The sequence below is a fragment of the Nerophis ophidion genome, linkage group LG14 (assembly GCF_033978795.1).
Source record: "Nerophis ophidion isolate RoL-2023_Sa linkage group LG14, RoL_Noph_v1.0, whole genome shotgun sequence".
Classification (NCBI taxonomy): domain Eukaryota; kingdom Metazoa; phylum Chordata; class Actinopteri; order Syngnathiformes; family Syngnathidae; genus Nerophis; species Nerophis ophidion.
Window position 1 is genome coordinate 6,158,936 of NC_084624.1, and position 16,665 is coordinate 6,175,600.

At 44.6% G+C, this 16,665-nt stretch overlaps 1 protein-coding gene and 1 long non-coding RNA gene across 2 annotated transcripts in view; one reads left to right on the forward strand and one right to left on the reverse strand.

Moving 5' to 3' along the window:
• The window catches only part of LOC133568027 (retinal-specific phospholipid-transporting ATPase ABCA4-like), a 135,928-nt gene that overhangs the window by 87,351 nt on the left and 31,912 nt on the right, over positions 1-16,665 (forward strand). The window contains 7 exon segments of the mRNA XM_061919719.1: positions 223-404; positions 7,036-7,141; positions 7,210-7,415; positions 12,099-12,156; positions 12,258-12,302; positions 12,418-12,590; positions 14,207-14,331. Of these exon segments, the coding sequence (XP_061775703.1) occupies positions 223-404; positions 7,036-7,141; positions 7,210-7,415; positions 12,099-12,156; positions 12,258-12,302; positions 12,418-12,590; positions 14,207-14,331 (895 nt within the window).
• LOC133568028 (uncharacterized) overlaps positions 1-16,665 on the reverse strand; it is a 39,660-nt gene that overhangs the window by 14,373 nt on the left and 8,622 nt on the right. Inside the window, exons 2-3 of the long non-coding RNA XR_009809523.1 lie at positions 12,342-12,634; positions 12,175-12,251 (exon numbers count right to left, since the gene is read on the reverse strand). This is a non-coding gene — a long non-coding RNA (uncharacterized LOC133568028). The remainder of the gene's footprint in view (positions 1-12,174; positions 12,252-12,341; positions 12,635-16,665) is intronic.

The following is a 16,665-nucleotide window of genomic DNA, read 5'->3' on the forward strand; positions in this document are numbered from 1 at the left end:
CTTCGTCACGTGTTGCTGGCATCATTTTGTAAAGTTAATGATTATTTGCAAAAAAATTGTTTATCAGTTTGAACATCAAATATGTTGTCTTTGTAGCATATTCAACTGAATATGGGTTGAAAAGGATTTGCAAATCATTGTATTCTGTTTATATTTACATCGAACACAATTTCCCAACTCATATGGAAACGGGGTTTGTAACAATATGTGGTCTGGGTGCAGGTCGCACGGTGATCCTGTCCACACACCACATGGACGAGGCCGACCTGCTGAGTGACCGCATCGCCATCATCTCCAGAGGCCAGCTGCACTGCTGCGGGTCGCCGCTCTTTCTCAAGAACTGCTTCGGCGCCGGTTTCTACCTAACGTTGGTGCGCCGCATGAAGGACCTCAAGAAGAAGGAGGTGGGCTAAGTCGTCATGTGAAGTCTACTCTGATGCTGTTCATGGTCACATTTGTAAAATCACAATTATTATTTGTATAGGCAATAGATGTGTTATTTGCTAGATCCACTATGGACTAAACTCTCACACTATTTTGTTAGATCCACTATGGACTGGACTCTCACACTATTATGTTGGATCCACTATGGACTAAACTCTCACACTATTTTGTTAGATCCACTATGGACTGGACTCTCACACTATTATGTTGGATCCACTATGGACTGGACTCTCACACTATTATGTTAGATCCACTATGGACTGGACTCTCACTATTATGTTAGATCCACTATGGACTGGACTCACATTATTATGCTAGATCCACTATGGACTGGAATCTCACACTATTATATTAGATCCACTATGGATTGGACTCTCTCACTATTAGTTAGATCCACTATGGACTGGACTTTCACACTATTATGTTAGATCCACTATGGACTGGACTCTCACAATATTATGTTCAATCCACTATGGACTGGACTCTTACAATATTATGTTAGATCCACTATGGACTGGACTCTCACACTATTATGTTAGATCTAATATGGACTGGACTCTCACAATTTTATGTTAGATCCACTATGGACTGGACACTCACTATTATGTTAGATCCACTATGGATTGGACTCTCACACTATTATGTTAGATCCACTATGGACTGGACTCTCACTATTATGTTAGGTCCACTATGGACGGGACTCTCACACTCCTATGTTAGATCCACTATGGACTGGACTCTCACACTATTATGTTAGATCCACTATGGACTGGACTCTCACTATTATGTTAGGTCCACTATGGACGGGACTCTCACACTATTATGTTAGATCCACTATGGACTGGACTCTCACTATTATGTTAGATCCACTATGGATTGGACTCTCACACTATTTTGTTAGATCCACTATGGACTGGACTCTCACTATTATGTTAGGTCCACTATGGACGGGACTCTCACACTCCTATGTTAGATCCACTATGGACTGGACTCTCACACTCCTATGTTAGATCCACTATGGACTGGACTCTCACACTATTATGTTAGATCTAATATGGACTGGACTCTCACAATTTTATGTTAGATCCACTATGGACTGGACTCTCACTATTATGTTAGATCCACTATGGATTGGACTCTCACACTATTATGTTAGATCCACTATGGACTGGACTCTCACTATTATGTTAGGTCCACTATGGACGGGACTCTCACACTCCTATGTTAGATCCACTATGGACTGGACTCTCACACTATTATGTTAGATCCACTATGGACTGGACTCTCACTATTATGTTAGGTCCACTATGGACGGGACTCTCACACTATTATGTTAGATCCACTATGGACTGGACTCTCACTATTATGTTAGATCCACTATGGATTGGACTCTCACACTATTTTGTTAGATCCACTATGGACTGGACTCTCACTATTATGTTAGGTCCACTATGGACGGGACTCTCACACTCCTATGTTAGATCCACTATGGACTGGACTCTCACACTCCTATGTTAGATCCACTATGGACTGGACTCTCACACTATTATGTTAGATCCACTATAGCAGGGGTGGCCAACTAGTCAGAGACTAAGAGCCACTTTTTTTTCGGTGTTACTGCAAAGAGCCACATCATACACATGGGTACACATGAACATCATATTTTAATCATGTATGCACGCATACACAGACCTCCGCTCAGCCAGATCTAATGAAAATAACCACACCAACATGATAATATCAGTAATTTTCAACAGTTAACATTGTGTGTCTCACACATACATACTCTCAGTTCAAGCAAGTCCACAAACAATAATAGAATAATTTTCAATAACATCTTTCTCTTACTATGCTGCTTAGTGAGACTTCTGGCATTCCTTATCTTGAACAATCCTCTTCAAATCTGGCTTGTATTTTGTTGTTGCCACTCTAAGCAATTCTTTCAAATGAGTGTCAGTCAGAACAGATCGATGCTTTGATTTCACATGTTTTAGGGTAGAAAACACAGACTCGCAGACGTACGTTGACCCAAACAAGGACAGTATCTTAAGCGCAGCTCGTTTTGATGTTGGGGTATTTTTCAATTGGCACACTTTTCCAGAACTCAACGGTCCCTTCCCTTAAAACAGCTTTCAATTGATCTTCCTCACAAAGGTCGATCATCTCCAACTCAGCCGCAGCCTCATCTGTGACGAGCGGGGCTTTCAAACAGTCTGTCTCCGCATTAAATGGGTCGACGAGGAACGTAATCTGTGGTCTTTTCAGTTGTAGATCACAGAACCCGGTCACAAAGATTTCGTGCAGGTTTGCAACCAGTGTTGCATATCTGTCTCTTTTCTTTTTCAGGGCGGCGCTGGTGACTTGCTCACTGGCTTTTAGCAGAGTATGAAAATGTGTTAAATCTCCCTTTTGAATATGCGCCTCGAACAGCTTTAGTTTTTTGACAAATGCAAACACACTTTGCACCATGTCAGGCAGCATTTTTAACTTACCCTGCAGGGTCAGGTTCAGTCTGTCCAAGTGACACAGCATGTCGACTGAAAATCCCACATCCATAATCCACTCGAGGTCTGAGAGCTCAGGATAGTCCTTGTCCTTCTCTTCCATGAACAGTTTCACAGCATCCAAAAGCTCAAAGAAGCGAGAGAATACCTTGCTTTTTGACAGCCACCTCACAGTGCAGTGCAGCGGCAGGTCATCTGGAAGCCCTTGGTCAAGCTCAGCGATGAGATTCCTGAATTGCCTGTGGTTAAGCGCATGTGTGCGGATGTAGTTGACGATTTCCATCACTGGCTTCATGACGTTGTTTAAATTCAATGATTTAGACACGAGTTGCTCCCTGTGGATGATGCAGTGGAAATTCCAAAAGTCGGGAAATGTTTGATCAGCTTTGCACAGCCCCACAAGCCCGTTCACGGATCCGATCATGGCTGGCGCTCCATCCGTGGCTATTGCAGTTAGTTTTGGTATGGGCAGATTTGCTTTTGCAAACGCAGCCATCATTGCTTCTTTCACATCTATGCCACGGGTTCTGTCTTTTAATGTCACAATATCAAGGAGTTCTTCTTTGATCATACATTCATTTGACACAGACCGTGCAAATATTGCCAACTGAGGCTTGTCTTGTATGTCACAACTCTCCTCTAATGCCACACTAAAATACTCACATGCTTGAAGGTCAGAGTGCAACTGTGATTCAACAGCTGTATTAATATCCGATATTCTGCGTTTAACACTGGCGGGAAAGTTGAACGTCTGATACGCTCCGTTTTAGTTTGTCGTCTCCATGAGCCAAGATTTCAAAGGCGTCATCAATGAGGCTATTTTTAATGAAGTCCCCTTCGTTGTATGGCTTTTTAGCCCGTGCTATGTTCCAAGCCAGCTGATATGATGCAAGCGTTACGGTCTCCGAGTGTTTCGTAAATTTTTGGAAAAACTGCACCTGCTTTTCTGCCTGGCTTTTCAAAGCGACCAACTTGTTCTGGGTGGAGTGAGCTGAAGTGACGCTGAAGATTTGAAGCTTTGAAATGCGCTAATGCTCCGTGACATATAAGGCATATCGGCTTGCCATTACGTTTAACAAAAAAATATAAACTCTCCCACTCTGGCAAAAACGTCCTGTGTTCTTCACATTTTCGTTTGACTGTGCTTTTTTTCCCTGCCATTTCAAGAGGTAACTTGACGGAAATTGTTTACAACACAAATGATGTCACACCAAAGATTCTCTCGGCGCTCGTTTGACGTCACTCAAACAGGCTTACATGGTCAGTGTGCCATCTAGCTGTAGGAGGAGTTAATGACAGCGCCAGCCAAGCATTTTTGACGCATGTCATGTGACAGCTCATGAAGAGCCGCATGGAACTAGTTAAAGAGCCGCATGAGGCTCACGAGCCGCGGGTTGGCCAGGCCTGCACTATGGACTGGACTCTCACAATTTTATGTTTGATCTACTATGGACTGGACTTTCACACTATTTTGTTAGATCCACTATGGACTGGTCTCTCACACTATTATGTTAGATCCACCATGGAGTGGACTCTCACACTATTATGTTAGATCCACTATGGACTGGACTCTCACACTATTATGTTAGATCCACTATGGACTGGACTCTCACACTATTATGTTAGATCCACTATGGACTGGACTCTCACAATTTTATGTTACATCTACTATGGACTGGACTTTCACACTATTATGTTGGATCCACTATGGACTGGACTCTCACACTATTATGTTAGATCCACTATGGACTGGACTCTCACACTATTAGTTTCGATCCACTATGGACTGGACTCTCACACTATTATGTTAGATCCACTATGGACTGGACTCTCACACTTTTATGTTAGATCCACTATGGACTCTCACACTATTATGTTAGATCCACTATGGACATGGACTCTCACACTATTATGTTAGATCCACTATGGACATGGACTCTCACACTATTATGTTAGATCCACTATGGACTGGACTCTCACACTATTATGTTAGATCCACTATGGACATGGACTCTCACACTATTATGTTAGATCCACTATGGACATGGACTCTCACACTATTATGTTAGATCCACTATGGACATGGACTCTCACACTATTATGCTAGATCCACTATGGACTGGACTCTCACACTATTAACAAGAGCCACTCGATGGTTAGTGGAGGGGTGTATATTGAAACGTACCAGAAGAGTTAGTGCTGCAAGGGGTCCTTGGTATTTTTTCTGTTGTGTTTATGTTGTGTTACGATGTGGATGTTCTCCCGAAATGTGTTTGTCATTCTTGTTTGGTGTGGGTTCACAGTGTGGCGCATATTTGTAACAGTGTTAAAGTTGTTTATACGGACCCTCAGTGTGACCTGTATGGCTGTTGACCAAGTATGCCTCGCATTCACTTGTGTGTGTGTGAAAAGTGGTCAATATTATGTGATTAGGCAGTACCTTTAGGGCACGACCCCAATATTGTTGTCTGGGTAGTCCAATATTACCGGACATATCCACTCATTTATATGTGACTATAAAGTGTAATAAAACTTAGACATTAGATTATTTTAGCTGTATTAAATGTACAAAACCAGTGAAGTCGGCACATTGTGTAAATGGTAAATAAAAACAGAATACATTGATTTGCAAACCCTTTTCAACTTATATTCAATTGAATAGACTGCAAAGACAAGATATTTAATGTTCGAACTGAGAAATGTCTTTTTTTGGGGGGCAAAAAAGTTGGCAAAGGGGCATTTTTACGACTGTGTCACATGGCCTTTCTTTTTAACAACACTCAGTAAACGTTTGGGAACTGAGGAGACCAATTTTTGAAGCTTTTCAGCTGGAATTCTTTCCCATTCTTGCTTGATGTACAGCTTAAGTTGTTCAACAGTCCGGGGTCTCTGTTGTGGTCTTTTAGGCTTCATAAAGCGCCACACAGTTTCAATGGCAGGCCAGGCTAGTACCTGCACTCTTTTACTACAAAGCTAGGCATTGTCTTACTGAAATAAGCAGGGGCGTCCATGATAAGGTTGCTTGGATGGCAACATATGTTGCTCCAAAACCTGTATGTACCTTTCACCATTAATGGTGCCTTCACAGATGTGTAAGTTACCCATGCCTTGGGCACTAATGCACCCCCATACCATCACAGATGCTGGCTTTTCAACTTTGCGCATACAACAATCTGTATGGTTATTTTTCTCTTTGGTCCGGAGGACACAACTACCATAGTTTCCAAAAACAATTTCAAACGTGGACTCGTCAGACCACAGAACACTTTTCCACTTTGCATCAGTCCATCTTTGATGAGCTCGGGCCCAGCGAAGCCGGCAGCGCTTCTGGGTGTTGTTGATAAATGTCTCTCTCTTTGCATTGTAGAGTTTTAACTTGCGCTTACAGATGTAGCGACCAACTGTAGTTACTGACAGTGGTTTTCTGAAGAGTTCCTGAGCCCATGTGGTGATATCCTTTACACACGGATGTCGCTTTTTGATGCAGTACCGCCCGAGGGACCGAAAGTCCGTAATACCATCGCTTACGTGCAGTGATTTCTCCAGATTCTCCGAACCTTTTGATGATATTACGGACCGTAGATGTTGAAATCCCTAAATTCCTAGCTGGTTCAGAAACGTTGTTCTTAAACTGTTGGACAATTTGCTCACGCATTTGTTGACAAAGGGGTGTACCTCGCCCTATCCTTGTTTGTGAACGACTGAGCATTTCATGGAAGCTGCTTTTCTTTTATACCCGATCATGGCACCCACCTGTTCCCAATTAGCCTGTTCACCAGGGGGATGTTCCTAATAAGTGTTTGATGAGCATTCCTCAACTCTTTTTTTTTTGCCACTTTTGCCAGCTTTTTTGAAACATGTCGCAGCCATCAAACTCCAAATGAGCTAATATTTGCAAAACATAACTTAAGTTCTCCAGTTCGAACATGAACTATTTTGTCTTTGCAGTCCATTTAATTGAATATAGGTTGAAAAGGGTTTGCAAATCAATGTATTTTGTTTTTATTTACGATTTACACGTGTCAACTTCACTGGTTTTGGGTTTTGTAAAAGAGTGATCGGAGCTTGTTTCTGCTTTTCCCACCAGAACGACTGCGACTGCGCCTCCGACTGTTCCTGCTCCTGCTCCATTTGTACCAGCTACAAGGACCAGTCCCAGAACCGGTTTAAGAACGCAGAGCGGGTTCTAGATGGTGAGGCACAGGGTCTGTTCTTGGTTTGGATCCCAACGGTATAATAACGACCTTCCCGATGCCCTCAGGGGACATCGCCAGCATCACCGGCCTCATCCACCACCACGTCCCTGAAGCCAAGCTGATCGAGGTCATAGGTCAGGAGCTCACCTTCCTGCTACCCAGCCGGGGCTTCAAGCACCGAGCCTACGCCAGCCTCTTCCGAGAGCTGGAGGAGACTCTGGCTGACATGGGCCTCAGCAGCTTTGGCATCTCTGACACGTCCCTGGAGGAGGTGTGACGTCACACGTCTAGTTGGGGGCGGTTACGTTCCATTTCTGCCCCTCCAGATAGTGTCCTCAAACATTTGTTCTATTGAAATGATCATAAAATCCTGCAGGTAACGCTATCGAACCACTTTCTAAGATACCGGAACAATCCTGCAGCACTCTTTCCCCCTGCAGATAATGCCATCAAACCGCTTTCTATTTAAATTACCGCAAAAATCCGGTAGCATTTTTTCCCCCTCTACAAATAAAACCATCCATTTCCTACCGCTTGTCCCGTTCGGGGTCGCTGGAGCCTATCTCAGCTGCATTCGGGCAGAAGGCGGTGTACACCCTGGACAAGTCACCACCTCATACATACCAAATAAGTTACCATAAAAAAACTACACAATTAATAGCAGAGCTGGGTGGTGAATGTAAACAGTATTTAATTTGTCTGTAATATACTGTATGTATTATACAGTTTTCTGATGCCTTCCCGATAAGGTCTATTCAGGAGTACTGGAGAGGAGGCTACGCCGGATAGTCGAACCTCGGATTCAGGAGGAACAGTGTGGTTTTCGTCCTGGTCGTGGAACTGTGGACCAGCTCTATACTCTCAGCAGGGTCCTGGAGGGTGCATGGGAGTTTTTGCCCAACCAGTCTACATGTGCTTTGTGGACTCGGAGAAGGCATTCGAACGTGTCTCCCGGGAAGTCCTGTGGGGAGTGCTCAGAGAGTATGGGGTATCGGACTGTCTTATTGTGGCGGTCCGCTCCCTGAGCTTGGTCCGCATTCCCGGCAGTAAGTCGGACACGTTTCCAGTGAGGGTTGGACTCCGCCAAGGCTGTCCTTTGTCACCGATTCTGTTCATAACTTTTATGGACAGAATTTCTAGGCGCAGTCAAGGCGTTGAGGCTGTGGGATTAGGTCCCTGCTTTTTGCAGAGGATGTGGTCCTGATAACTTCATCTGGCCAGGATCTTCAGCTCTCACTGGATCGGTTCGCAGCCGATTGCCAAGTGACTGGGATGAGAATCAGCACCTCCAACTCCGAGTCCATGGTTCTCGGCCGGAAAAGGGTGGAGTGCCATCTCCGGGTTGGGGAGGAGACCCAACCCCAAGTGGAGGAGTTCAAGTACCTCGGAGTCTTGTTGACGAATAAGGGAAGAGTGGATCGTGAGATCAACAGGCGGATCGGTGGGGCGTCTTCAGTAATGCGGACGTTGTATTGATCGGTTGTGGTGAAGAAGGAGCTGAGCCGGAAGGCAAAGCTCTCAATTTTCCGGTCCATCTACGTTCCCATCCTCACTTATGGTCATGAGCTTTGGGTTATGACCGAAAGGACAAGATCACGGGTACAAGCGGATGAAATGAGTTTCCTCCGCTGGATTAAGTCTCTGCTTTTTGCAGATAATGTGGTCCTGATGGTTTCATCTGGCCAGGATCTTCAGCTTTGACTGGATCGGTTCGCAGCCGAGCGTGAAGCGACTGGGGTTAGAATCAGCACCTCCAAGTCCAAATCTATGGTTCTCGCCCGGAAAAAGGTGGAGTGCCAACTCCGGGTTGGGGAGGAGATTAACTACCTGGGAGTCTTGTTTACGAGTGAGGGAAGAGTGGATCGTGAGGTCCACAGGCGGATCGGTGCGGCGTCTTCAGTAATGCGGACGCTGTATTGATCGGTTGTGGTGAAGAAGGAGCTGAGCCGGAAGGACAAGATCACGGGTACAAGCGGCCGAAATGAGTTTCCTCCGCCGTGTGGCGGGTCTCTCCCCTAGAGATAGGGTGAGAAGCTCTTATCATCCGGGAGGAGCGCAAAGTAAATCGAGAGGAGCCAGGTCAGGATGTCACGCTGTTTAGGGCACGTCCAATCGGTAGGAGGCCACAGGGAAGACCCAGGACACGTCGGGAAGACTATGTCTCCCAGCTGGCCTGGGAACGCCTCGGGATTCCTCGGGAAGAGCTGGACGAAGTGGCTGGGGAGAAGGAAGTCTGGGCTTCCCTGCTTAGGCTGCTGCCCACGCGACCCGACCTCCGATAAACAAAAGAAGTTGGATGGATGGATGGATTCTGGACATCTGTGTTGCTGAGTCTTTTGCAATTTGTTCAAGGGGTGGCGGGGCTCTCCCTTAGAGATAGGGGGAGATGCTCTTGTCATCCGGGAGAAGCGCAAAGTACATCGAGAGGAGCCAGATGAGGTGGTTCAGGCATCTGGTCAGGATGTCACCTGAACGCCTCACTAGGGAGGTGTTTAGGGCACGTCCAACCGGTAGGAGGCCACGGGGAAGACCCAGGACACGTTGGGAAGACTACCGTATTTTCCGGAGTATAAGTCGCACCTGCCGAAAATGCATAATATAGAAGGAAAAAAACTTATATAAGTCGCATTTCTCGGGAAATTTATTTGATAAAACCCAACACCAAGAATAGACATTTGAAAGGTAATTTAAAATAAATAAAAAATAGTGAACAACAGGCTGAATAAGTTCAGGTTATATGAGGCATAAATAAGCAACAGCTATGTTAACCTAACATATTATGGTAAGAGTCATTCAAATAACTATAACATATAGAACATGCCATCAATCAATCAATCAATCAATCAATGTTTATTTATATAGCCCTAAATCACCAGTGTCTCAAAGGGCTGCACAAACCACAACGACATCCTCGCTAGAGCCCACATAAGGGCAAGGAAAAACTCACCCCAGTGGGACGTCGGTGACAGTGACTATGATGACTATGAGAAACCTTGGAGAGGACTACCATATGTGGGCAACCCACCCACTCTAGGGCAGTGATCCCCAACCACCGGGCCGTGGCCCGATTGGTACCGGGCCGCAGAAGAATTTTTTATTAAAAAAAAAACATATATATATATATATTTTTTTTTGTTTAAATTAAATCAACATAAAAACACAATATACACTTACAATTAGTGCACCAACCACCTTTTTCATGACAAAAACGTTGCTTTTTCATGACAAAGAAGAAAAAAAAAAAAAAGGACCCCCCCCGACCCCCAGGGCGGCGGGACAAATTGTTAAACGTTGATCGGTCCGCGGATACAAAAAGGTTGGGGACCACTGCTCTAGGGGACCGGAAGCAATGTTTACCAAACAATCTGTCACTCCTAATCGCTAAATCCCATGAAAACTTATACGTCTAGTCTCTTACGTGAATGAGCTAAATAATATTATTTGATATTTCACGGTAATGTGTTAATAATTTCACACATAAGTCACTCTTGAGCAGGGATCTCACACACGTGGCCCGCGGGCCAATTGCGGCCCACCTTAACATGAAAGTTTAATATTAGTGCGGCCCGCAAGTTTTATATGAATGGCGCTTGACAGCGTTGGGTTATTTGGGTCCAAAATGGCTCTTTCAACGTTCTGGGTTGCCTACCCCTGCATTAGTGGAAAAGCGGATAATGAGTGAAAGCGACAGAGACGTTGCTATGGAGACGACGGTTTTCTTATGTCACACGGCGACACCTGTTCGTCAGTAATAACAGTTCCAGATAACCCGTACCGATTCAAACCGTTATTTGTTTTGTTTATTGTTGAATTTGCATTCAACAGGCTTCACGGTGTCAGAGGGGTTAGTGCATCTGCCTCACAATACGAAGGCCCTGCAGTCCTGGGTTCAAATCCAGGCTCGGGATCTTTCTGTGTGGAGTTTGCATGTCCTCCCCGTGAATGCGTGGGTTCCCACCGGGTACTCCGGCTTCCTCCCACTTCCAAAGACATGCACCTGGGGATAGGTTGATTGGCAACACTAAATGGTCCCTAGTGTGTGAATGTGAGTGTGAATGTTGTCTGTCTATCTGTGTTGGCCCTGCGATGAGGCGGCGACTTGTCCAGGGTGTACCCCGCCTTCCGCCCGATTGTAGCTGAGATAGGCGCCAGCGCCCCCCGCGACCCCAAAAGGGAATAAGCGGTAGGAAATTGATGGATGAATTTGCATTGCCTCACACGATGAACACTACATATATTTCTATTATTTTGTGCTTGCCATCCAGGTACTTTCCCGGCTATTATCCACCGACCGCCGTGTTGTTGTAGGGAGGAAATGTGGAACGACACACATTGCACAATTTGAAACGTCGTTACACAACTAGACATGCAGAGGAGTATGTGAAGTGAATTTTGAAGTGAATTATATTTATATAGCGCTTTTTCTCTAGTGACTCAAAGCGCTTTACATAGTGAAACCCAATATCTAAGTTACATTCAAACCAGTGTGGGTGGCACTGGGAGCAGGTGGGTAAAGTGTCTTGCCCAAGGACACAACGGCAGTGACTAGGTTGGCAGAAGCGGGAATCGAACATGCAACCCTCAAGTTGCTGGCACGGCCACTCTACCAACCGAGCTAAACCGCCCGTATGCAACATTTTTTTTATTTTTATATTTTCTTTCGGCCCAGCCTCACCCGGACTCTGCATCTCGTGGCCCCTGGTATATTGAGTTTGAGACCCCTGCTTTTGAGTAGGGGTCAAACTATTAAAACAATTGCGACTTATGGTCCGAAATCTGGGAACCTGGGAACGCCTCGGGATCCCCCGAGAAAAGCTGGACAAAGTGGCTAGGCAGAGGAAAGTCTTGGCTTCCCTGCTTAGGCTGCTGCCCCCGCGACCCGACCTCGGATCAGCGGAAGAAGATGGATGGATTATATTTTATTCCTCTTTTTAAACCCATTTTTATTTTGCAGATATTCATAAAAGTGACAGCCGGTGGCGAAGCAGCAGCAACCAACGCCGCCACTGCAGGTCAATACCATCACTTACCTTTCCCCCCTCACCCCCGTGTTAGCCTCTCATGTGTGCTCATCTGTGTTCTCCCCGACATCCCTGTGACCTTTCGCCTGTAGAAGAGTGGATGTTGCAGCGGAGAAAAAATGAATGTGAAGATGAAGGTCAGACATTCAGGGCTGGAAAAAGAATGCCTTGCTCACCGTTGCTGTTTATAAATCAATTTCCCGCTTCCTCTCTGCGCCTCAATTGACTTCCAACGTGTTTTCAATCCCGCAGAGCGCTACGACGCCACACCAGCCAGCGACGTTCTCCACACGGCGTCGGACTGCAGCGACGGCAGGGGGTCCACTCAGGTCAAAGGGCCCGCGCTGATCCTCAAGCAGTTTCACGCTCTGTTGGTCAAGAGGTTCCATCACGCCTCCAGGAGCCGCAAGGACTTTGTGGCGCAGGTGCTGACCAACAAGAACCGTTCCAAATGTTTTCCAGACGCACACTGCGAATATGAAGTGGATTGGAATCCATGATCCGGTTACTTTATTTCCTCTTGCATCAAATTTGAACGAAAAGCCATTCTTATATACCCACACCGAACAAGAATGACAAATACATAAATACATTTCGGGATAACATTCGCACCATGACACAACGTAAACACAACAGAACAAATACCCAGAACCCATTGCAGCACTAACTCTTCCAGGACACTACAATAAGTGAAGTGAATTATATTTATATAGCGCCTTTTCTCTAGTGACTCAAAGCGCTTTACATAGTGAAACCCAATATCTAATTTTTACATTTAAACCAGTGTGGGTGGCACTGGGAGCAGGTGGGTAAAGAGTCTTGCCCAAGGACACAACGGCAGTGACTAGGATGGCGGAAGCGGGCATCGAACCTGCAACCCTCAAGTTGCTGGCACGGCCGCTCTACCAACCGAGCTATACCGCCCCACATATATATACAATATACCCACACCGAACAAGAATGACAAATTCATAAATACATTTCGGGATAACATCGGCACCATGACACAACATAAACACAACAGAACAAATACCCAGAACCCCTTGCAGCACTAACTCTTCCGGGACGCTACAATATACCCACACCAAACAAGAATGACAAACACATTTCGGGAGAACATCCGCACTGTAACACAACAGAACAAATACCCAGAACCCCTTGCAGCACTAACTCTTCCAGGACACTACAATATACCCACACCGAACAAGAATGACAAATTCATAAATACATTTCGGGATAACATCCGCACCATGACACAACATAACCACAACAGAACAAATACCCAGAACCCCTTGCAGAACTAACTCTTCCGGGACGCTACAATATACCCACACCAAACAAGAATGACAAACACATTTCGGAAGAACATCCGCACCGTAACACAACATAAACACAACAGAACAAATACCCAGAACCACTTGCAGCACTAACTCTTCCGGGACGCTACAATATACAATACCCCGCCCACCTCAACCTCCTCATGCTCTGTCAGGGAGAGCATGTCCCAAATTCTAAGCTGCTGTTTCGAGGCTGTTAAAAAAAAAAAATGCACTTTGTGACTTCAATAATAAATATAATGTGATAATGTTCCCCTTTAAGGGTTTTGGTCCTAAAAGATCTCAGTAAGATATTACAGCTTGTTGCTTAGATTTGATGACCTATATCGAGAAAAACATGCTTGAAACTAGAATATCAACTGTTGCGAAGCTGTGTCATCAACACTCACAAGTATAAAATTACTTTTCTAAGGTAATAATTTCTTATTTCAAGCATGTAAAACAAAAATCGTGATTTTGACACAATTGTGTCTCACATTAAAACATTTTCAATGAAACGACCTGCGGTCCCCTCCAAGGTTTCTCATTGTCATCCCATTGGGTTGAGTTTTTTTCTTGCTCCGAAGTAGGATCCGCGCCGAGGATGTCGTTGTGGCTTGTGCAGCCCTTTGAGACACTCGTGATTTAGGGCTATATAAGTAAACATTGATTGATGTATTAAAAGTGAACTTGACTGAAGCTACACGAGTGGTTCTGTCTTTCAGATTGTCCTCCCGGCCAGCTTTGTCCTCATCGCACTCATCTTCACCACCGTCGTTCCTCCATTTGGAGAGTACCCCAGTCTCACTTTGACCCCCTGGATGTACGGACCACAGGTTACCTTCTTCAGGTCAGACACACCATATGTTTGTTCCCTTAAAAAGGGGAACTGTACTTGTTTTTGGAATTTTGCCTCTTGTTTACAATCATTATGAAAGACATGGCGACGGATTAAATTATTTTTAAATGCATTCTAATATTGGCAACGTGTTTCAGACAGAATATTGACTGCAGGATTCCAATCAGTTGGTGAAATTCAGCTAAATCTGTTGGTTTTCTGACATGGACTTGTTTCTTCGGCATTGTCCACACGTTTAAGTCCATTCTAAAAGCTTAATCCTAGCATGATTTACCACGGTTTTATTGTCCCATTTACTCTCTGTAAAGCACTAGTTCCATTGGCAGCAAAACAGGCCCAGAACATAATACTACCACCACCATGCTTGATGTTAGGTATGGTGTTCCTGGGATTAAAAACCTCACCTTTTCTACTGCAAACATATTGCTGGGTATTGTGGCCAAAGAGCTCAATCTTTGTTTCATCAGAAGGTCTTATCTTTGTCCACGTGATGTCAGATGATTGCCACAATACCCAGCAATCTGTTTGGAGGAGAAAAGGTGAGGCCTTTAATCCCAGGAACACCATTCCTACCGTCAAGCATGGTGGTGGTAGTATCATGCTCTGGGCCTGTTTTGCTGCCAATGGAACTGGTGCTTTACAGAGAGTAAATTTGACAATGAAACAATGAAAAGTGAGGATTACCTCCAAATTCTTCAGGACAACCTAAAAATGTTCTCCCCGGAGGTTGGGTCTTAGGCACAGTTGGGTGTTCCAACAGGACAATGACCCCAAACACACGTCAAAAGTGGTAAAGGAATGGCAAAATCGGGCTAGAATTAAGGTTTTATTCCTGACCTTAACATGTGGACAATGCTGAAGAAACAAGTCCATGTCAAATTTAACTGAACTGCACCAATTTTGTCATGAGAAGTGGTCAAAAATACAAGCAAAAGCTTGCCAGAAGCTACCAAAAGCGCCTTATTGCAGTGAAACTAGCCAAGGGACACGTAAGCAAATATTAACAATGCTGTATGAATACTTTTGACCCAGCAGATTTGCTCACATTATCAGTAAACCCATAATAAATTCATAAAAGAACCAAACTTCATGGATGTTTTTTGTGACCAACAAGTATGTGCTCCAATCATTCTGTGGAAGTCGCTTCGAAGCGGCCTTACTGTCAGAGCCAAGCGTGCAGGTTGAACAAGGTTTTAATGATCAATTGTTCTACAAACGTTTTCTCTCCAGCAGTACGTGACTTTCCGGCCACGTCCGTATCCTCTCTCTCTCTCTGCTCCCGGCCGGTTACTGTTAAAGGGGAACATTATCACAATTTCAAAAGGGTTAAAAACAATAATTTGTGAATTATATTTATAGAAGCTCGGTTGGTAGAACGGCCGTCTCAGCAACTTGAAGGTCGCAGGTTCGATTCCCGCTTCCGCCATCCTAGTCCCTGCCGTTGTGTCCTTGAGCAAGACACTTTACCCACATGCTCCCAGTGCCACCCACACTGGTTTAAAAATGTTACTTAGATATTGGGTTTCACTATGTAAAGTGCTTTGAGTCACTAGAGAAAAGCGCTATATAAATATAATTCACAAAAACAATAAAAATCAGTTCCCAGTGGCTTGTTGTATTTTTTGAAGTTTTTTGCAAAATTTTACCGGTCTCGGAATATCTCTCAATAAAGCTTTAAAGTGCCTTATTTTCGCTATCTTCGAAACCACTATCCATTTCCCTGTGACGTCACACAGTGCTGCCAATGTAAACAAACAATGGCAAATACCGCAGCAAGATATAGCGACATTAGCTCGGATTCAAACACGGATTTCAGCGACTTAAGCGATTCAACAGATTACGCATGTATTGAAACAGATGGTTGGAGTATGAAAGTATTGAAGAAGAAACTGAAGCTATTGACGCTATTCATAGCCATAGCATGGCCGAATAGCTGCGTTAGCATCGCCGGTAAAATGTGCGGACCAAACGATTAGAACTTTCGCATCTTGTGACACTGGAGCAACTTAAATCTGTCGATTGGTAAGTGTTTGTTTCGCATTAAATGTGGGTGGGAGGAAACGTAATATAGTTGCAAATGCATCTGCAGGTTATCCATACATCTCTGTGCCATGTCTGCTTTAGCACCGCCGGTAAATAGCATGTTAGCATCGATTAGCGTAGCATGTTAGCATCGATTAGCTGACAGTCAACATCAACAAAACTCACCTTTGTGATTTCGTTGACTATATCGTTGCAAATGCATCTGCAGGTTATCCATACATCTCTGTGCCATGTCTGCCTTAGCATCGCCGGTAAAATGTGGAGACACTCTGGCACATTCAA